Source organism: Cylas formicarius, unplaced genomic scaffold, assembly GCF_029955315.1.
Source record: "Cylas formicarius isolate icCylForm1 unplaced genomic scaffold, icCylForm1.1 PGA_scaffold_7__23_contigs__length_41026272, whole genome shotgun sequence".
NCBI classification, from domain to species: Eukaryota; Metazoa; Arthropoda; class Insecta; order Coleoptera; family Brentidae; genus Cylas; species Cylas formicarius.
In genome coordinates, this window is record NW_026844352.1 from 6016137 (window position 1) to 6039776 (window position 23640).

The following is a 23640-nucleotide window of genomic DNA, read 5'->3' on the forward strand; positions in this document are numbered from 1 at the left end:
CGAGCGGAAATAAAATAAAATGCCTCGATGGCGTCGCAGCAGCATGGGACAATAGAAAAACATAGGCGTCTGAAAATGTGCGGGCATAGGAATCTATATTCTCTATTTATCCAATATATTCTGAAACGAAATTTAATAATAGAGTGCCAATTGTAAATTATATTAATATACTGTTGAATCTATTTAAAAAAAAAATGGAAAAAAGTGAATACCGACAAAAATCAAAAATAAATATATACTTACTTATAAATATGATTTTATTTTCTGTCCCTCTGAGTTTCTGATGTCTACGAAGGTATATACAGTCCGACACACAATAAATCGTCATGACCGTTGACTGTTCTGTGTAACAGGCATGCGGGAAGCATTTCAAAGCTTATAACGTTCGAACAAAATACGGCCAAAAATACGGTCGTCTCAAAAATATACAGGGTGTCGCGGTTATGAGGGAACAACTGAAAATTGTGATGTTTCGATGTAAATTATTAGGCGTAACTGAGAAAGCGTGACAAACGGCGCCGTTTGGTTTGAACTGTCTCTTAGGTCGCCTCCAGAGCTACAATTTTTGCATTTACCGTTTCCTGTATCGTACAGGGTGCGCGAGATACGGGTCAGAAAGCATCCGGTTCAAATCAAATACTATCTTATAACTTTTCGGGCCAATTTGGGTTTAACGGTTGTGTAGATGGTCACTTGGGATACCATTTTTCGTATTTACCATGCGGGATATGATAAACCGTACCGGCAATGAATAGCTATTAAACATGCCGAATAAACTGTTTGAAACATACATGCGTGGCTGAGTGGGTAGAGCGTATGGATGCGAGACCATAGGTCTCGGGTTAAAGCCCGGTTCCACTTTAATTTTTTTTCTTTTTAAATATTTAATTTTATTATATTCTTATGTCGTAACTGCTTAAATTTGGTAAACTACTTTATCTGAAGTTTTCCAAGACGAAAACTAGAAACATTCTTCAATTCAGGAGAAATATTTATTTCAATTCCCAAGTAACACGGGTGGCGAACATTTTTGGAGAACGAACCAAGACAACTTTTTCAAATTTGGTTGACGGCTATAAGAATTTACAACTTATGTTTTTGAAATATTTGAGCAAATACAGGTTTGCCAAATCTACAGGAAATTAATAGTTTCATTTTTTCAAATGGGGCGCCCTATTAGATCCTTTGCAACTTTGAAATAACTTTTGTTAATATTTACCTTCAAATATTTCCTGCAGTATGAGGTAAAAAAAATATTTGGACTTACGCGTGTAAAATTATATGACGTAGATCACTTTTTTTTAGTATTTGGTAAAAAAAGCAAGAAATATGTTTTTTCTTTCTTAAAGAACTTCCACAGGCTACTGTAATACTTTTTACCAAACTTTCTGTTTTCTGTAAACACAATGTCAGGTCTGATTTTCTTACCAATAGAAAAGCAACCATACAATCTTAACCGCTACTCAGCTGTTTACCTTTCACCGACATGGGAATCAGTCATCCGAGTTAAGGTCTCATTCAATAACATCCGATGCAGGAGGAATCCATAAGTTTCGTAAATAGTGAGATATATGTTTTTTGCTATAAGAGGCAATTTTGGCTTTTATAAATTACTTACAAGCACATTGGTATTTAACGTTAACAATTTTTAAGGTTTTCTAAATGATTTTATAGTTAAAAATGAAATGTATATTGTATTTTTTTGATATACTGAGATCGCCGCTTTTATAAATTCCATATTAAAACAAAATATCGGTTGACAATTTGAAAAATTTTAATCTACTAACAAAAGTAGAAAAGTTTTTTTGTTTTGCCTTAGTTTAGAACTAAATTTGTATTTGCATAAAATGAAATTTTAAATAAAATAATAAAATTTCAAACTGAAATTTATCGAAAACTTTTGGATCAACGTGAATTCCGTTATGTTTGAAAATTTTGCTCTATTATCTTACGCAAATGTCAGAAAAAACAAGCGACCATCGCAACCTGTCAAAATGACAGCAACATATATTTTTTTAATGGAATGCCCTGTATGTCAATAGCTTTTTTCCTTTTTTCAAAAACATGTAGTTTATTGACATTTAATTTGGCCGTTTTTGAGATATTTCAGTTTAAAAATAATCATCATTCTATTTGGGGACAATTGTTTAAAAATGGTCAAGTCTGCCTTGATAGCAACCATATCTATGTTTGCGATTGTTTTGACAATGTTCAAGTTTTGAGAACTAATCAAAACTATACATCTGCAGCGTAAGTTAAATAACTGAACATATCTCAAATAGGTTATACTGAGGAAGAAAAACGCCAAATAATAAAATTATATTATTCAAACGGACATAATGTTGCAAGGGTTAAAAGAGAATATCGGCAAATATATCCGGGTAGAAGAGTTACTTCAATAAATACAATTAAAATGTAATGAAACAATTTGAGGACCGAAATAAGGAATGAAAGTTGACAAGTGATAAGAGGAAGACTTAATATCGTTTTACAAGATCTAAACAGAAAAAACCTTAAATTTATTATTTATTTTTTACAAAACTTCTGGATTATTCTTCCGTCGGTTTTTGCTGAGTCGAAATTGCTGACGTTTCGCCAATCATCCTGTTGGCTTCTTTAGAACTTCACTGAAATTGGCTCGTATTTTACTCTGTACTTGCTTATATATTGTTTGAGGGGGGCGGTAATGAGGGATATAAACACCGTCTTGGATGACTCCCATGATTCCCAAATTGGTGACAGGTAGAGACCTGAGTCGCGGTTAAGATTGTTAGGTTGTTTTTCAATGGACCCTCGGATTTTTCGTCGGTAGAAGAGCTGATTACATGCAAGAATTTTAGTTTTATCGAATAAAGTTTTATGTCTGGTTTCGTGAGTATGTTCGGCAATAGCTGATGAGTTTATTGGTCTTAGTCTTAAGACTCTTTCTTGTTCTTTGAGCCTTGTTGATATTTTTCGTCCGGGCTCTTTAATGTATTCTTTGCCGCATATTTGTGGAATGCTGTAAACTCCTGACATCTCAAGTGGAATTTTGTCTTTGACGGACCGAAGATGTTGAGAGATTTATGGACAAGTGGTAAACCTGGTTTTGACGTTATACTTCTTTAGAACTTTTGATATGTGGTCAGTGATATTTTGAATGTAAGGAAGGACCACAGTGGCAAGTCCATGATTGCTTTCGGCCTCATTGCTATTGGAAGGTTGTGGTGAAATGTATTTTTTGATGGAACGCTTAATATCTTTAATGTTGAAATTATTAGAGAGAAGAGCAGAGGTAAGGTGTTTTAATTCTGTTTTCAGTGATTCGGGCTGAGATAGTTTTACGGCTCTGTAGGGTTTTTGACCATGAGGGCAAATAACAAAAGCTTTGTTAGAAGTATTACAGTAGCCTGTGGACGTTTCTTTGAAAAAGTAATTTGTTATTTATATAAATTATTGGAGTTTATGTGGAAAATGTTTAGCATTAAGTATTAATATTTTTGTTATTTGAATAATATAAATTTCTATTTGGCGTTTTTCTTCCTCAGTCTAACCTATTTGAGATATCTTCAGTTATTTAACTTGCGGTGCAGATCTTTAGCTTTGATTAGTTGTCAAAAGTTAAAACAATTGCAAGCTTTGCTATCAAGGTAGGCTTGGCCATTTTTAAACAAAATGGCTATTGTTCAGAAATCGAATGATAATTCTTGTTAAACTGAAATATCTCAAAAACGGCTAAATGAAATGTCAATAAACTATATGTCTTTGAAATCAGGAAAAAAAGATTTACGGTTTAAGCTAATAATATATAGTGCATTCCATTAAAAAAAAGATTTTGCTGTCATTTTGACAGCTTGCGTTGTTCGTTTGTTTTTTCTGACATTTACATAACATAACAGAGTAAAAATCTTCAAACTTTTTTCTTTATCTTTCAGAATTAACACTGTGGGTGGGCGTGAAAATATCTGTACTATTGCTTATTGCCGCAGGCGCAGTATATGGTCGAATATTGAAATGAATATGAAATGAATATTGGGTATGGAAATGTTTGCTACCTTTGAAATAACTTGTTTATTGCAGCTCAGGATGTTTTATAACAACGTCGAAAGCAGTAACATTCAACAGCTTACTTGCTACAGCATCGACGTAGTTTTGCTCGTAGAATTTCGCGCATCCTTCCGACAAATTCACCAGAGCCCTGTACAAAACCTCGCCATCCTCATCAGTACCGGCGGCCCTTTTTTCCCTGGATACTTCATCCGCTTCTTTGTACCCAAAATGGCCGTGCTTGATGGGTCTTCGCTTCCTTTTCTTCTTCTTGTGCCTCCTCTTGTGGTTGAAGTGCGAGTTTATCATCGCCGCCATCAATTGCGTGTTCGGATTGTATACGTAGTTGTAGTTTTTGCCTGAGATCGCAGCCACCACCAGATACACCAAGTAACCCCCGAATGCGAGGAAGGCCAACGTCGTCACCGACAATTGAAACACGGTAGTGACACTCTTTTTGCCGCCTTCGTGTTTGTAATCTTCATCGTACGGCCCCAGATAAGTTCCCAGCTTCGTCAGTTTAAACTTGGACGTCAGAGCTAGGGCTCCTGGTTCGTCGGTGATTGAAATATCGTCAAAATGGTCGCTTCTATTTTGGGGCAGGTTCTGATGGGTGAGTTCATTCAAGTTCTTCTTCACGTTCAGCAATTTATCGAGAGGTAACTCCGACAGCGAGTCGGTATCTAGAATCGAGCCGATTTCTTGCGATTTTACGCAACGAGATAGCAGAAACAAAGTCGCGAGGAACGCCATCACGCTAGCGGCACGTAGTGACAGTTAGCAGGTTATTTCGGCACGGTAGGTTGGTGTTCCACGCACGAAATGAGTCGAATGACCGCTTCCGTGTGCGTGTTACTGCGGAAAATGCACTGATCGTAATAATTGGTACTTGGTACGGTGCCGTCCAGAACGATTCTTACAACTTTCGTATTTACCATCTTCTCGTAACTTTTGAAACCAATGAGATAATGAACTTTACTAGTAATAATCTTTATTGAGAATTGAGATATACAAAATATACAGACTCTCTCAAAGGGAGAAGTCTAGCAGTCTAAGTCAGCTATTCAACATTAACCCGACACAATTGATCAATACATCATATACTCTTATATATATATATATATATATATATATATATATATATATATATATATATATATATATATATATATATATATATATATATATATATATATATATATATATATATATATATATATAATATACTTAATACACAGGATACAATACTAAAATTTCAAAGGGAGAAGTCCAGCTGACTAAGTCTGCTACTCAACATTAACCCAACACAATTGATCAATATATTATACACCTTTTGAGATGAGAAAATGAAATTTGCTAGTAATAATAATGATAGTCTTTATTGAGAATTGAGATATATATAATATACATAATACACAGTATATAATACTTAAATTTCAAAGGGAGAAGTCTAGCTGACTAAGTCAGCTACTGAACATTAACCCTACATAATTGATCAATATATTAAACACCTTTCGACAATACAATTTATAACAAGACAACCCCTAGTAGAGAAATGAAATGTAAACAAAAGAAAAAGAAAGTAAGTGATTGTAGAAATAATTCTGTGAATAAAAAAAAGTTTCGTCTAATTTACTTCTCCAAACTTCCGACCGGTTTCTCAGAATTTGTGACTTATTTTTCAGGAACTGTGAATTATTTCTCCCAAGTTTTGAAGTAATTCAGAAATTTCGACTTGTTCCTCGAAAATTCTGACTTGTTTCTCAGAAATTCTTACTTATTTTTGAGAAACTGTTACTTATTTCTCCGAAATTACAACTATTATTTTTTAGAAACTGTGATTTCATTCTGCCGAATTCTATCTACAGTAGGAAATTCTAACTTTTTTTGAAAATTCTGACTTATATGTCAAAAATTCTTACCTATTTTTCAGGAACGGTGGCTTATTTCTCCGAAATTTTGAAGTCAATCAATAATTCTAACATGTTTCTCGCGAATTCTTACTTAGTTTTTAGAAACTGTGACTTATTCTTCCCAAATTCTGACTTTAGTCGAAATTCCAAATTCTTTCTCGAAAACACTGACTTGCTTCTCAGAAATTCTTAATTATTTTTCAGAAACTGTTACTTGTTTCTCCAAAATTTCGACTCTTATTTTTTAGAAACTGTGATTTCTTTCTGCCAAATTCTCTCTACAGTCAGAAATTCTGACTTTTTTTGAAAATTATGACTTATTTGTCAGAAATTCTTACCTAATTTTCAGAAACGGTGACATATTTCTCCGAAATTTTGAAGTAAATCAGAAATTCAGACATTTTCTTCGAGAATTCTGACTTGTTTTTCAGAAATTTTTACTTATTTTTTGGAAATTGTGACTTATTTCTCCAAAATTCTGAGGTTAAAAGTATAATCGAGTGTAATTTGCATTTGCACGTCATTTACAAAACTGGATATTACATAAAGGCCTAAACCATTTTCACAATTTACCGCATAATATTGAAAACTGTGAGACTCTCAATAAAGTTAAAATACTTAAGACGTATTGCCCAAATTTTGATTTGTGTGCTTAGCTCATATTTTCTGCTTACCTTTTTATATTTAAAATTTCTATTTTGCGAATGCTAAATAACGATATATTATTATTATTATTAATATTACTTGAAAATTCCGAATTGTTTCTTCTGACTTCTGACTTGCTTCTCAGTTTCAACTGATGTCAGATATTTTGACTTATTCCTCAAAAATTGTCCTTATTAAGCACTTTTGTACCATTAAAGAGCTTTTGGAGGTTAAAAAGACCATTTTTTCCCCGTTCTAGACTTAAGACTTTCAGACGTTTGAAACTACAGCAAAAATGTCGTCAAAAGCCGCGTTAAAACTATAATCGAGTGTTGGTTTAGTGGACGACGTTCCGAAACGAAATCAATTACGCGTATATTTTACGTTTATGTTTTCGTGACAGGTTAAGAGGTTCGTGGACTCTTCGGCAGAGAGGAGAAAAAAAAACGATTACAGAAATATGTTTTCATCGTCGGGTCGCGTCGCTCGCAGAGCCACCAACGGCAGAAGACGGCGATATATCAGCATCCGACCGGGTCGAAGCCATAGCCGTGGCATAAATATTACCATTAAAGGTGAGGTTTAGCAGCGGGCGATCTGCGGTTCCCCGCAGTGAGAATTACTGCCCAACGAATAACTATATACTTTATTACATACTAATAACATGGTCGCATTAGCATGTGACTGTTATGCGAGGGTATTAATCAGGCCGGCACCGTCGCATGGCCGCTACCTTTCACTAGACGCACGTCGCGGGTATCTGAGAATCGATCCCGAACGTGCACTAAACTTACGCGCGAGCGAGAGTCGAGACATCTCTCGAAAAACTCGGCGAATGCGGCGTGTGTCATTTTACCGCATCACTTTCGTCTCCCACAAAATTCGAGCCACTTCGGACATTTCGGTGAAGGTATACGTTTTTTTTTGCAAAAATTTACCCAAAAACTAACGCTCATGGAAAAAGTATAGTATGCAACACGTTTGATAAACTTTTTGTTACTTTGGAAAAATCGATGAAATCGATTCTTTTCGAAAGTACTATAAGTTTGAGGACATTGGAGTTAACACGGGGAAAACACTGTTATGACGAATGGCAGATTTCAGTTTGTGCCGAACATGTTCAATGGGATTAAATATACAGTAGTAAAGTGGAAGCCTTAACACTAGATTTTTTGCATAATTATCACAGACGTATTCCTTTTGTAGGTTGAAGCTTTGTAGAACCTCAATTAATTGCTTTTTGGTATAATCTTTGTGAAAATAAATGTCGCTATTATACATGTAGTTTTGGATTTTTGCTTTTGTGTCACATGAGGAAGGGGTTTTAATCAACTGTCTACTGTGATTACTTGCATTGACCATTACAATGACGCTATTAGGAGGAATGTTTGGAATCAGTTTGTTTTGAAACTAACTTTCAAGTAAATCAGCGATGTTGCCTTCATGGTAGTCAAGAAAATAATCTTTAATATTTTTCGCAGAGAAAGTCCATTTGGAATCCAAACATCTTTAGAGCCAGCATGCAAAATAGTTATTCTTTTACCTCTTTTTGATGGAGCGTTTGTTTTATCAGTTGAGTCAACCCAAATCGTAATATATCTTGATCACTTTCATCTACACTCGAGAAAATGTCAGCATCACTTCTTTTTTTCCTCGCCGAAATGGAATTATTCACAATTTTCCATACAGTTGATGTTGGAATTTTCGTCAATGTGGCTGTTTCTTCTAAAGATGCTTGCTTGCTGCACCATGTTCAATGAGAGTCAAATAAACATTGTTTATAACTTCCCTAGTCTCAATAGAATAGTGTTTTCTACATTTGGGCGGGAGTATCTCCTGAGATATACTAGACTCGCACATATTTTGCATAATTCGCACATGATTCTACACACGCTGTATTACACACGAGTAGTAGTATACCAAACCAAAGAATATTAAACACAGAGATGTATAAAATTATTTTCTATTACGGACCACAATTTTACCTGAATTTAAATTCCAAAAATTTAGGTAATAATCTTGTTGCATTGTATGGTAATGACCACCCTTGGATAATCTCATTCAAAAGCAATTGGTCACTTTCTTATATCTATGAACAGACTTTATACTTCAAAGATTACGTCTAGCTGACATTTTTCGAAGATGGTGTTGTTGTCTTTTTGCAAGGTTGTGGTGAAGTGTATTTTCGATTGATCACTTAATATATCCAATGTGGGAATTATTGGAGAGAAGAGCAGATCTGAGGTATTCAATTCTTTTCTTTGTAATCTATAGACATTTAAAAGGTGATGTAATTTTAGGCATTCCACTCGAAATAATAGTTCATTTCTCCCCTTTCTTCTCATGTTCCTAAGGAGTGCCCAATTGCCTCCCTTCCACGTATTTCCTTTCTTCGTTTACCGTTCAAACTGATAATTTTTATAGGGAACCGCTTCGAGTAGAAAAGAAGGCCACAACACCGACGGATTTGGAATCGCCAAATCATCATCTTTAGAACCGGCATGCAAAACAGTTATTCTTTTACCTCTTTTTGACGGCGCGTTTGTTTTACACTTATCAGTTGAGTCAACCCAACCCTTTTCCGAGGTATCATAAGTATCGAACCAGGTTTCATCCAAGTAAATAAATGGCCTTTGTTGTTCTCTGTAAATCCTAATTTTTTCTAGATATTCCACTGGCCATTTCCGAATTCTAAAAGATTCCATTAAAACTTGCCTTTTGTCAATTTTTTAAATCTAAAACCCATGTGTTGAATACACTTCCATAAGGTAGTTCTGCCACATTTAACACTGGTTTCATCTTTTTCAAGCCTCCTAATTAAGATATCTAATGTAGGCACGCTTTGTTCCTCGTATAACTGGTAAATTTTACGCCGTATTATATCTTGATAACTTTCATCTACACTCGAGAAAATGTCATCATCGCTTCTTTTTTTCCTCGCTGAAATGGGATTATTCACAATTTTCCATATCGTTGATGTTGGACTTTTCGTCAATATGACCGTTTCTTTCAAAGATGCTTGCTTGCTGACACCACGTTCAATGAGAGTCAAATAAACATTGTTTATAACTTCCGTAGTCTGAATAGAATAGTGTTTTCTACATTTCGGCGGGAGCATCTCCTGAGATACAATAGGCTCGCAAATATTTTGCATAATTCGCACACGATTCAACACACGCTGTATTACACACGAAATAAGAATGATTACTAATAAACCAAACCAAAGAATATTAAACACAGGTAGGTATAATATTATTTTCTATTACGGACCACAATTTTACTTGAATTTTAATTCCGAAACTTTAGGTAATAATCTTGTTGCATTGTATGTTAATGACCACCCTTGGATAATCCCATTCGAAAGCAATTGGTCACTTTCTTATATCTATGAGCAGACCATACACAAATGATCAGCGTTGAAAAAAAATTTTTTTGGTCTGTCCCTTCTCCGTTCTCTGTTCCTGTTTTTCCGCGATAACTTCCGAACGGTTTGACCTAGCCGGTTCAAATTTCGCTCCTTTCTAATAGTCCAATTTTCGACTGTTTTTTGGACATCGCTATGAAACACGACAAGTGTCCGACATTTGAAGTTATCGGCAGAAGATTCGGCTCCATAAAATTCCATTCTTCAAAATTTTTAAAAAATGTACAGATTGCGCCGCAAATAAAAAAAAAAACTGGAATATGTGGCTATAATTTAAAGACCGTGTTTCTTTTTCATGAAGATATAGCCCGCATTGACAGCTAAAGCTTTTGCATTTAAGGTTTTCACCTGTTGTACAGATACTAAGTGCTATATTCAAAAATTAACAGGGTGTTAGGGTAGAAGTCCACGCCCGCATTTCATATGTTAAAAAAAGACTTGCTCAAATTTCGCAAAGTATTTTTTAAACATTTTTGAAAATTCTTTTGGTGTGTCTTGCCTTCCAGAAAAAAAATATTTTCTAGAAAACTATTAACCCTATCGGCAAAATTTGTTAACCAAGAAATAGGGGAGATTTGGGTCAATAAAAGACCCTGAAAATCGTTCTTCGTTTAAACAGTGTTATAGGCACATACGCTGCTTGAGATATTTGCAAAAATCCAAGTGAAATTCACCATTTCTCGCCTTCGCGATGACGTCATTTACTATTACTACGTACTGCATGTTTCAAAAAATAAGTATTTTCTCGAAAAATACTTATCCTATTGAAAAAATTCATATATCGGGAAAGGTGGGAGATCCAAGGCTATAACCTCTATTCGAACATCGTTTGAATTATATACAGGGTGTGTCGTTTATCGGCAAAAAATTCTAATACATCCTAAAAATTTCCGTTTTTGTGAGTAAATTGTTGGGGATAAATGAAAAACTGCTAAAGATGCGATAATTTAATTTGAACAGTATCGCCAACTGTGTCGAAAAATATATCATTCGACAACGTTAATATTTGCAATATTTAACAAAGTTTGCCGTAACTCTGAAGTTCGGCGAGATATGAAAAACATTTTATACATGGTGTATGCACAATAAAATTACATCGAATTTACCAAAGTTCCATTATAGTCCGAAGGGGCACTATAGAAAAACAATGAGTTCCTCTAAGACAAGAAACCGCAAAGCGGCTTTTTTGGAAATGAAAGCAATCTTGTTACTTTCGAAAAATCGATGAAATCGATTCTTTTCTAAACTATAAGCGCTCCTCACTATATCTTGATAACGGTGCATCGTACAGCGTAGCCTTAAGTACAGTTGGAATCAACATCGTACAAGAACGTTTTTTTTTGTCTGTCCGTTCTCCGTTTCTCCGTTCTCTGTTCCAGGGGTTTTCGACGATAACTTCCGAACGGTTGGAGCTACACGCTTCAAATTTTGCTCCTTTTTAATCGTTCACGGGGTGCATAAGATATTTAAAAATGGCTGCTTTCAAGCTTTGGCGTCCATATTTTTTTTCGATTTTCGATTATTTTTTGGACGTTGCTATGAAACAAGATAAGTGTCCGAAATTTGAAACTATCGACTTTAAATTTGGCAGACAAATAGGGTTTGGTCCTCTAACGGGACCTGTTGAAATTGGGGGGTTGGGGGGTCGGGAAGTATTTAAAAAAAAATAAGAACTGCGCTTGCAAGGTTCTTAGGAAAAGATCATTTCTCGAAAACTGTTTATGGAACCAACAAAGTTCTTGAAAGAGAACACGTAGAAGATTTGGCTGCATAAACTTATCTGCTTGAAAATTTTTCAAAAATGTACAGGGTAAATTAAAAAAACTGAAAAATGGGTCTCGCTATTATTGAAAATTGGCGTTGGCAGTTTCTTTTAAATAGCAATAAAGCTCGTATACACAGCTAAAGTTTTTTTATATAAGATTTTCACCTATTGTACAGGGTGCTTGCGATATTTCGTGCAATATTAAAAAACGTAATAGGTGCCGTAAATTTACAGCTACCGATTTCAGATTTGGCAGAGAAGTAGAAGTTCAGACTAACTTTAAACTATTAAAGGCGTGCGCAATTACGTACCGCAAAATATTTTTTTTAATTTTTGATTTTTTTTTTTTTGGTTATTTTGGCTTCCAGAAAAATATGTTCTTCTCCATAACCATTAACCTGATCGGCAAAAGTCTTTCACTGGCAGACTCGGAGGATCCAGTGCTATAACATTTATTTCAAGCATTTTTTCGATTATATACAGGGTTTTTAAATTATAGACAAAAATCTAAAAGACCCAGAAAATTGTTCTTTTAAAGAGTAAATTATTAACCGTACTTCAAAAATCGCAAACAGTATCGTACACCGCATCAAGAGCCAATTATGGTATTTGCGGCTTTCGTCTAGCACAGACGCTGTTCGAAATATTTGCAAAAAATCAAAATGAATATCAGCAGGCTTCAGAAAACATGTATTTTCTCGAAAACCGTTTACTCTATTGGAAAAATTTATATACCAAGAAACGTGGGAGATCCAGGGATATCACCTCTATTTTGTAAATTGATTGAATTATATACAGGGTGTGTCGTTTAGGAGCAAACATTCTAAAAGATTCTAAAAATTGCAGTTTTCGTAGGTGAATTAATAACGGTAAATGAAAAACTACACAACATGGGAAAATTCGATTTAAACAGTATCATAAATTGTGTCGAGAGGAAGTTTCAGGTTTCGTGTATCATACAGGGTGCGCGAGATATTTGAAAAAATATCATTCGAATTCGAAAATTATTTGTACAAATTTTAACATTCATCAGAGTTTATCGTAACTTTAAAGTTCGGCGGAACGTGCAAGATACAGGGCGCACGCACAATAAAATTACATCTATTTTGCGAAAATTCGATAGTGTGTCCCTCTAGCACAAGAAACCGCGAAATGACTTCTTTTTGAAATTCAAAGCTGCTTCGAGCTACGCGCTAAGAACTTGCCCCGACCAGTGACGATTTTTCGAAAGCAATCTTGTTTATTAAACACTCACGTTTATTAGAACAGCAGAAGATGGATCGTTCAGATCTTCGATAACTTTTTTAACTAGAAGCTAACCAAATTCCCCAGCGAGTTTATTACTGATTGTGGGGGTACTTGACTATTTGAACCATTTCCCTTATAAAATTGAACATGTGAATGTGGTTTTGAAAATACCCTTTTTTTACTTGATTAATTTAACTATCGAAACTGGTCTTTCATACATTCTGCCACTTCGTTGATACAATGAGCCAAACAAGTGGCTTGAAATAGGTTGGGCCACTGTTGGGCAAAAAAAAGTTGGTTAATGTTTTTTGAACAAATCTAGTTACAATGTTTGGATTCATTGGTCTCCCTCAAGACACCAATCAATGAATGTGCAATATATCTCCCAGTTGGTTCGTCCACCACAAAATACAATAGTATATTATGCAACAAGTGCGGCAAACGGCATTTGACTCACAATTCAACAAATTATAAATAATAACTGATTATCAGATTACCAAATTTCGTACCATTCAAGCAAAATATTTACTAGTTGCCATTAAACCTATGCGTTTATCGTTCCTATCGGTTTTGCTGTTGTCTCTTTTCAACTGTGTAGGTTAGACGGAGAGGGATGTATTATTGGATATGTCGTATAAGCAACGGAATACACACAATTTTAAAACGTTATATTATTTAACATTTACAATTGATCATTAAGTAGTCTATTTAAAGAAAAAGACTATAATTGAAAGAGAAATCATCCAAGGACAGAGCTTTTAAGAAAATTGAATTTTTAATATCATATAAGCAAGGAAAAGCAGACAAACGTCAAAATTCTAATTGTGCGCTAAATATCGGAAAACATTCGATTGCTTCCAAATCCGTGCGGTAAAATCCCGGAAATGTCCGAAGTGGCTCGGGAGTAGAAAAAAACATCTTTTGGGTTACTTGCCTTGATTTGCGTCAATCGACGGCATTTTATAGCTCCTCCGAACAATAATCCTGCAATTAATCACTAAAATACTCCTGTGCCACATCAAAAAGTGCCCGAATAAACTCCGTATTAGTAGCGAATAAATCAGGATGCTGTTACGAGAATACTACGTTTTGATTTAAACCCAAAATCGACTTGCACGGGTCGAGAGATCACGCCTCGTGTGTGGTCCTTCACCCGATGCTAATAACGATATATCAGGACGTTGGCCGTTTTAAGGGAACTAATTTATGCCGGCGCTCCCGCGCTAACTTATTTTAACTTATTAAGTTATGTCAAATCGACCCTCGAAATTTACACGGGTCGATTTTCGGTCAACGTTGCTCGTTATCAGATTTGATTGATTTATAGGGAAAAACAATGTTTTCTTGTTGCTTAGCAACGAAAACTTGTATCTTGGCAACGGTGCGTCTTACCGCGTCGCCATTGGTACAGACGAAATTAGCGTCGAAACAATACGTTTTTATGTTTTGTCTGTTCTCCGTTCTCAGTTTTCTGTTCTCTGCCGACGCTCCATGAAAACGCGAATATCTTCCGAACGGTTGGAGCAAGGGAGCAGAAATTTATCTCCTTTTAAATAGCCCACGAGACACATAATATTATAAGAAATGGTCCCGATCGGACCTTGGCTTCCATCTTTATTTCTAGATTTTCCACGGTTTTTCGTACAAACACGATAAGTGTCCGAAATTTAAAACCATCGAGTTCAAACTTTGCACGGGTATAAAACTTAGTATCCTAACGGAACCTTTCGAAACTGGGGGCACTAGGGGGTCGGGAAGTATTTAAAAAATATTAAAAATCGGCTCTGCAATAACGAGAAAAATTTTTGAAAGACCCTTGAAAACAGGATCAAAAAATCATTAGGAATAATATTTTTTCAAAATGTACAGGGTGCGTCGGTAGTTTGCAATAAGCTAAAAAATGGGACAATTGGCTATAACTAGAAGGTTGTCTTTCTGTTGTCAGTTTCTTTAACATGGCCACACCGTCTGGATAGACACCTAAAACTTTTTATTGAACGTTTTCCCATATTGTGTAGGGTGTTCAGTATATTTTGTGCTATATTATAAAATATAGTAGAAGTCCATACCTACATTCAAACTTGAGAAGTTGGGCTAAATCAAAAGTCGAGAAATATTTAAAAAAATGATTTTTTATGGATTATTTTTGCTTCTAAAAAAATATTTTTATCGAAAACTCTTTAGCCGATCCCCAAAATTTTTGATCTGATACGCGAGAGATCCGGGACTATAACTTTTATTTCGTGAGTTTTTTCGATTATATACAGGGTTTTTCGATTATGAGAATTGTTCTTTTCCAGAGAAAATTATTAGCTGTAAATCAAAATTAATTATATTATTATATTATGTTACAATTTTTGATAAAGACACGGTGTTGTCGAAACAATTGTCATGTGAAAATATATGACTTCGTGAAAATCTGAACTTTTAGTTCTTTTGGTCAATCACATACTCCGTTCGAGATATTTGAAAAAATCCAAATGAAAATCACCATTTCTCGCACTCAATCTAGACGAGATGACGTCATTTGATATTACGACGCACTGCATGGTTTCAGAACACAAGTATTTCCTCGAAAACCATTTATTCCAATGGAAAAATTTATATACCAGGAAATGTGGGAGATCCAAGGTTATAATCTCGATTTCGACCATTGTTTGAATTATATACATTGGAGCGTTTATGGGCGAAACATCTAAAAGAGATGAGCCATTTCGAATAAACACCCTGTACATAATTTTCTTGTAGGCAGTCATTTCTTTGAAAAATGCCAAGAGTTTGTACAAATATTTGTGCATATGTGTGTGGTTCTTTTGCGATCAAGAAATTTAGATGTAAAATTACATCTCTTTTTAAAAAACTATACTACGCTTATTTTAAAGGAAAAATTGGGCGCCGCATACTGTTAGCAAGGGATGTGAAGAGCATGAAACCAGGCAATCACTACTTGTTGGAATACCTATGAGATGGAGAGAGCCAACAAATCATCATGATAATTGCTATTCCAGCATGTGCAAAGTAGAAGAAGATACTATCAGTTTTTTTGAGCCTGAAGATACCTTTAGTGCTGTTGGTGATATATCTAAAATTTTAGCAAATATAGATGTAATGGAGTTTATCCATAACGTTTCAGCCAATACGAATAATGAAGAGTTAGTGTCAAAGGATTTAGATAGAGATGGTTTATGGGCTAAACTCTCCGTTGTCATGGTGGAACCGTATTTGTAGAGGTAGTCCCCATTCAGATACCGCCTTGCGTACCAGTGAGAGATCCTTCAGCACATCCAGATGGATTCACAATAAAAGATGTAATCGCCTCACAAACCTAAGAAGAGGTGTTTATCTTTGGGTTTCTATATTTAATGTCCTTGAGAATACAATATCCTTTTTGTTGTTGTTTATTTTTGTATTTTGGAACGTCGTATCTTCCTGGTTTCCTGCTGGTTTTCATTATAAAAATGAGCGAAAAGGCTAATGTTTAGTGGAATTTAACCGGAATTTACTAAAAATAATAAAATTTCATTTCAAAAGTCTCCCAAATTTAGGGACAATCGAGAAGTTTCGGATTCCCCTATGAAAGTCTCATATAACCACCATAAAAATAAATTTTTAAATCGGAAATCCCCGTTATTTTTAGTATACCAAACTTTTTTTCCTGATTCTCTCTTGATGAATTGAGAAAATTCACCAAAGGTAATATTTTTATGACTTTTTCATTAAAAAAAAAACGTAATATACTTTTTTACTAAAAATTCAGTCTGTCCGGGGCCGTAGCATACGTGAATTTTCTAATTTCTTACATTGAAATAGAATGGTGTTGTATATAACTCATACTACCGACTCTAACTCCAAACTACTTATTTCCTACAAGGGGTAAATACCTAGGGTGATTCGGCGAGTTTAGCCTCAAAAGTCACAAAAAATCTGGGGAACAATAACTATAGGTCCCGTCACAACTATCGCCATTTTGCCCAACTTCTTCGATAGATGGCAAGTAGTCGAATAGTCGCGTTTTCTTCTTAGCTTCTGACGCGTTCAAAGCACGCTGCATTCCCCAAACGAAAGGTGATACCTTGCACATAAGCAGTTGGATGCAACCCGTCGCTTCGTCCAAAGACCTTTCTTTAATGTGCTTCACGACTTCGTTTGGCAAGCTGGCGTCTGTCATGTGCGAAGCCATTTCCGCGACCACGGCGTTCTCGTTCATCCACTGGAACGGGGATCCTGTGACTGTCTGCTTTCGAGATTGTGGTAATTCCGCAGATGATTTAGTTGAGAGGGAGGCACTTATCTGAAAAGAAAACGTTCTTATCGATATGATATTGATGAAGTTGAAGTCGAAACTCTATATAGTGAAATTGAAGGGACTGCTTTTATAAAGAGTTATGTGCACTTGAAAAATAACAATACGCATAGGTGTTCTGTAATATTTAATTATTTTATATACATATTTTAACATCTACGTAGAAACATTTTATATAAATATTTAAGAACTACATTTAATGTTTCAAATAATCGGTCATTTTCTATTGATTTTTTTTAGTATTCCAATACGCATCTCGTACTTTGGCTTGTATTTTGATCTTCCCGACGAATGGTTGGTGGTGGTCCCAAATCAACTTCTTTATCTTCTTCTTCTTCTTCATCTTCTTCTTCACCCTTTCTTGCTTGTTGTAATATGGCTTCCTCTGTCAAGTCTGCTGTTGTAGGCAAATCCTGATCTATCACCATAAAATCTTGCAACTCCTCACTTGTAAACCTAATTCTTGTTTGAAACTGCTTTATCCACTCCCTTAGTGGCTGATCATCTTCCAAGTCCTGTTCGCATTCTGTCTCGGTAATAAGTGCTGCATGACGATAGGGGTGTTGAAATGTTTCTGCAGTCACCTCTTTCCAAGCTTTACTAATAAATATTAATGGACAATTTGTCTTCGAACGAATGTTTTTCCTGTATCGACTCTTAAGACTTTTACGCTCTGGTCTATCGGCTGTAATACACTTGTTGTTTTGGCTGGAAGAAATGCCAATTCGATATTCCGTAGATTTGGAATATGGGGATGTGCAGGGCAGTTATTTAAAACAAGCAATATGTATTTTCCTCCGCTTTAATTCTGCATCCCCTTTCCGTATCTCCTCTTCCAAAATTTGCGATGTCATCCATGCAGACTTGTTTGCCTTGTAAGTGACCGGCAAACGCTTGATGTTCTTAAAACGTGGGTTAGTTGATTTTCCCATCGCGACTAGCTTTCTTTTTTCTCTTCCACTCATATTGGCAGCTACTAACACTGTTATATGTTCTATAGAAAGTTTTCCACCCACACACGTTTCGCTTCGAAATTTAAGAGTTATCTAGCGTCATTTTGTAAAAAATATTAATTTCGACAGCATTAAAAATGTCGTCAGCAGGGTACTTTTCTGCTAGTTTTGGCCACGTCTCCTCCAGCCAATCGTTAGTGACGTTTCTGTCGACATTACACCATGTCTCTGTTTGAACTTCCCCAACCATATTTCTGAAGCCTTGAAATCGATAATGCCAAGCTGTTCAGCAAACTGCTTTTAGTTTTACGATAGGTCCAGAGAGTGGTATATTTTTAAGACGTTGGAAGCACTGCCCGATTGCCCGATCCAAATCTTCAAATTTTGGCTTTCTTAGTTTTAGCCTGATTGATTTTATTTTGCACTTCTAAATCGTGGATACAGTCGACGGTGTAAGTCCGTATCGACGTCCCACGTCACTTTTCTTTTCTCCCCGTTCTATTATTATTACAGAGTAATTTAGTCCTCCTAAATTTAAATCGCGTAAGGTTTTTTATCACCATTAAAGGAATTTATAAATGAAAATCTCGGTACAAGAACAAAAACCGAATTAAAAAATCCATTTAGTTTTGGAAGATTTCCCCCTAAGCAGTAGCAGTAGCAGCAGTAATCTGCCATCTCACTGCAATGTTCCATCCACCTGGATATCTAAGTTCCATTTACTTAATATCTTGGTGGAATCTCTCACCTTATTGCTCACGCAAGGTATAGTGTGTCTCAATCTTCATAGTGTTGTTCAGTAGAGAATATATTCAACAAGATTGCTTTCGGAAAATCGTTACTGGGCGGGGCTTTGGATTTCAAAAAGAAACCGCGAAGAGGGACGCGTCGTTTTTCTATCGTGCTTCTGCAGACCACTATGGAACTTTCACAAAATCTATGTAATTATATTGTGTATACACCCTGTATAAAGCGTCTGTCACATATCGCCGAATTTCAAAGTCACCACAAACTTTGATAAATATAAAAAATTGTACAAGTAATAACCATTTACAATTATAGTTTTATAGTTTTTCATTTACAGCTAATAATTTATCCACGAAATTGGCAATTTTCAGGGTTTTTTTTTCGGAAATGGAGGTTATAGCCCTTCCACGTTTCCAGGCCCAAGAGTTTTTCTAAAATAGTAAATAGTTTTCGAGAAAATAAGAGATTGTTCTGAAACCATGCAGCGCGCCGTAATAATCAATGGACGTCATCGAGTCTTGAATTTTTTCGGTTCCAAAAACCATTTTCGAGAAATGTTCTTGTCCATAGACCATTGCAAACGCAGTTTTTAATTTTTTTTAAATACTTCGCGATCCCCCAACCCCCCAATTTCAACAGGTTCCGTTAAGAGACCAAACGCTATTTGGCTGCCAAATTTGAAGTCGATAGCTGCAAATTTCGGGCACTTATCGTGATTCATAGCAACGTCCATAAAACAGTCGAAAATCGAAAAAAAAAAGATGGACGTCGAAACTTGAACGCAGCCATTATTACATATCCTATGCCCCCCCCGTGGACGATTAAAAAGGAGCAAAATTTGAAGCGTGTAGCTCGAACCGTTCGGAAGTTATCGTCGAAAAACCCTGGAACAGAGAACGGAGAAACAGAGAACGAACAGACAAAAAAAAACATGCTTTTTCGATGCTGAATCCATCCACACCGTTATCGATATCTCGAGTTTAGTGAGGAGCGCGTATACTTTGGAAAAGAATCGGTTTCATCGATTTTTAGAAAGTAACAAGGAGCTTTAAAAAAACCTGTCTACTTACAAAAACGCCAATATTCTCGATAAGAGAGATTATTAATAGTGGAGAATTAAAGAAAATGGATTTTCAAGACAATAGTAATCAGGACCTAATAAGAAGAAAAATACATTGTCTTTATCAAAACGAAGTTGGTCCTTGGATGAACTGAAAAAGAAACTAGAAGAAGATGGTGATTTGTCAGGAGACAGATTTCTCCCAAACTGTTTGCTGTTGTCAGCAAAAAATGTTCTAGGTTGGATTATCATAGAAAAATGTTACTCGTACTTAAATTGTACATAAATGCTATTATAATTGATCTCAATAACGACTCTGATAGTGGAACAGAATTTAGAAATTAATGTCATTGTGTAATTTAATAAAATCAGACGCTAAATCAACAAAAAAAATATTACCAAAACCTCTGAGAGTCGACAGGTAACTTCCAGAAAGAAACATAGACAAGATTTAACTTCATCGGATATAGGTGTGTGAGTGTACTCAATCTGACCTTTCTTCCATTTGATAGTAGAACCAAGCCTATCGCTTGCAGAAAGCATACGTCTTCTTTTGAATTTCAAGATTTCATCATCTGATGAGTCCCATTCAGGTTCAGTAGTTGATGAATTATAGGACTGCTGAAGGACAGTAGTGTATGTAATTCGAAAGTTCCAACTATATCAGTTGGTTCCCCAATCCCCTGTAGATTTATATTATCGTTCATATCTTTGTCGTCAGTCAAGGTATCCACGTCGGGTGGAATATAGGCCGCGTCAATATGTTCTGTAAATATCTTTTCACGTTATTTTTAGCATACATTTACAAGGAATGGAATGCTACAATACATAAGAATACGTAAATCCAAATAATACTTACAACTTTCATTGTTATTGTCCTCATCCATCACTATCTCCTCCATAGCCGCCTCTAATTACTATTGAGTTAAATACCTCGGAAATGCCACATTCTACGAACTGTAACGTTCACTGCACAAGGCACAAACTAATACTAAAGAACACGCTAATTGTTCCACAGATAAAAAACCAGCAGTGCATTCACGCACCAGTAAATATTTTCAAAAAATAAGGCATATCTAATCAATGTAGTATTTCCATTGAATGTTTTCTGCGATGTAATCTAGGCTATAGACTTAACAGAACAAATCCAAAATATTTTTTTTATTATTTTGGATTTACTTTAAAATGTGATACAAATTTATGAACCGCGTTTGTTAAATTTTGAAATCATATATAAGATCTTTCCTTTACACATAAATTAGCGATTTCTACGGTTTTATGTCATTGAGTAGTGATAATAATAAAATTTCTAAATGGATGTTCAAAAATATTTCCTGGATGTGACAAAAAAAAATCATTATGCATTAACGCACCACTGCGACAAAATGGGTTAACACCTTGTGGCATCTAATTCAAATTCCTTTACATATATCTTTTGCGTCAACCGCGAATGCTGATACCAAATACGAGTGACCTACCTTCAAAGGCATCCAATTTTTTTCAGGTGTAAAAACTAGTACTTTAAAAAAAAAGAAAACTATTACGTTTAAGTATGTACTATTTAAAAAGCTTTAAAACTTTTATATTTACGGTTTTCTATTGAACCAAAAACTAACGTCTGCTCACCATGTAAAAGAAAGAAATATATCTTACCGATTCAGCTATTAAAATGAGAACGTTCACAGCTATGGCTCCGATTTTCTTCCCGTCCAAACCCAAAATCCTGAAAAACGCGGATAGTATTCCGAATCTTCCGGAGGCACTCTCGTGGGGAGCTGACTTGATGTTCGCGTAGACAGCGCTGATCAGGTTGGCCAGTCCGTATCGCTGATCCGTATTTAAAAGCTTGTCAGCCAATTTGTCTACAGGGTTGGTCGTTTCGGCGTGTGAAAATGTGCCGTCCAGCGCTAAACACAAATAAAAAACTATCAAACGGCGGGCCATCGTAACCATGCAACGTTTAAAAAGGAGACTGGGGTAATAAACGTCGTTATTTTGCCGACCATATAGCTAACGTTGTAGTTGTTCATGGTCCACGTATCAAGACAATTTTGAAATTGCATCGACGCGCACTAGTTGCGCCGGTTCAAACTCTCATACTGTGACTACGAAATAAAGTCGGTAAAGTCTGTTCATAGATATAAGAAAGTGACTAACTGATACGAATTAAGGAAAGACCCGGGCAAGTTGTAAGAATGAAATATGGCCTAACAGGTCCGCACTTTGCGTAGAATTTAATTATTTGGGGTTTTGTTAGAAAAGATACTAAACAATATTTATTTATTTTTGTATGTATTTGTGTTTAAATTTTTGAGGACATTGGATTTAACACGGGGAAAAACATTGTTGCGACGAATGGCAGATTTCAGTTGGTGCCAAACCTGTTCAATGGGAATAAATATACAGCGGTAAGGTGGAAGCCTTAAATCTATATGGCCCAGATTTTTTGCATAATTATCACAGACGTATTCCTTTTGTAGGTTCAAGCTTTGTAGAACCTCAATTTATTGCTTTTTGGTATATATAAGTGTAGTTTTGGATTGTTGCTTTTGTGTCACATGAGGAAGAGATTTTAGTCAATTGTCTACTGTGATAACTTGCATTGTCCATTACAATGACGCTATTAGGAGGAATGTGTGGAACTAGTTTGTTTTTAAACCCACTTTCAAATAAATCAGCGGTGGTGTCTTTATGAGAAGAATCTTTAATAATTTTCGCAGACAGGGAAAATCCATTTGGAATCCAACCATCTTTAGAGCCAGCCTGCAAAATAGTTATTCTTTTTTTGATGGCGCGTTTGTTTTACACTTGTCAGTTGAGTCAACCCAACCCTTTTCCGGGGTATCATAAGTGTCGAACCAGGTTTCATCCAAGTAAATAATTGGCCTTTGTTGTTCTCTGTAAATCCTATTTTTTTCTAGATATTCCAGTCGCCATTTCCGAATTCTAAAAGATTCCATTAAAACTTGCCTTTTGTCATTTTTTTTTAAAGCGAAAACCCATGTGTTGAATACACTTCCATAAGGTAGTTCTGCCACATTTAACACCGGTTTCATCTTTTTCAAGCCTCCTAATTAAGATATCTAATGTAGGCACGCTTTGTTCCTCGTATAACTGATAAATTTTGCGCCGTATTATATCTTGATCACTTTCATCTACACTCGAGAAAATGTCAGCATCGCTTCTTTTTTTCCTCGCTGAAATGGGATTATTCACTATTTTCAATACAGTTGATGTTGGAATTTTCGTAAATGTGGCCGTTTCTTCTAAAGATGCTTGCTTGCTGGCACCACGTTCAATAAGAGTCAAATAAACATTGTTTATAACTTCCTTAGTTTCAATAGAATAGTGTTTTCTATATTCGGACGGGAGCATCTCCTGAGATACACTCGACTCGCACATATTTTGCATAGTTCGCACACGATTCAAGACACGCTGTATTACACACAAAATAAGAATGATTACTAATAAACTTAAACTAAGTAATATACCAAACCAAAGAATATTAAACACAGGTAGGTATAAAATTATTTTCTATTACGGACCACAATCTTAC

The 23640-nt window shown here is 35.5% G+C and overlaps 2 protein-coding genes across 4 annotated transcripts; both read right to left on the minus strand.

The window, feature by feature from the left end:
* Positions 1–4040: 4040 nt before the first annotated feature.
* Positions 4041–6180, minus strand: LOC132705177 (uncharacterized). Of its 2 annotated transcripts, none has more exons than XM_060675620.1 (2): positions 5949–6164; positions 4041–4881 (listed from the first exon to the last, which is right to left on the minus strand). In XM_060675620.1, the coding sequence occupies exon 2, from the start codon at positions 4777–4779 to the stop codon at positions 4051–4053; it is 729 nt and encodes a 242-aa protein (XP_060531603.1). In that variant the 5' UTR covers positions 4780–4881; positions 5949–6164; the 3' UTR covers positions 4041–4050. The 2 variants fall into 2 exon arrangements, 1 of the variants encoding a protein (XP_060531603.1); XR_009619352.1 differs by lacking the exon at positions 4041–4881 and adding an exon at positions 5630–5888 and having other exon boundaries at positions 5949–6180.
* Positions 6181–13854: 7674 nt separating this feature from the next.
* Positions 13855–22074, minus strand: LOC132705286 (uncharacterized). 2 transcript variants are annotated; one of them, XM_060675781.1, is made up of 3 exons: positions 21738–22074; positions 17094–17312; positions 13855–14005 (listed from the first exon to the last, which is right to left on the minus strand). In XM_060675781.1, exons 1-3 carry the CDS (start codon positions 22035–22037, stop codon positions 13982–13984), a joined length of 543 nt encoding a protein of 180 aa, XP_060531764.1. In that variant the 5' UTR covers positions 22038–22074; the 3' UTR covers positions 13855–13981. The 2 variants fall into 2 exon arrangements, with proteins under 2 accessions (XP_060531764.1, XP_060531763.1); XM_060675780.1 differs by lacking the exon at positions 13855–14005 and having other exon boundaries at positions 16792–17312.
* Positions 22075–23640: the final 1566 nt, after the last annotated feature.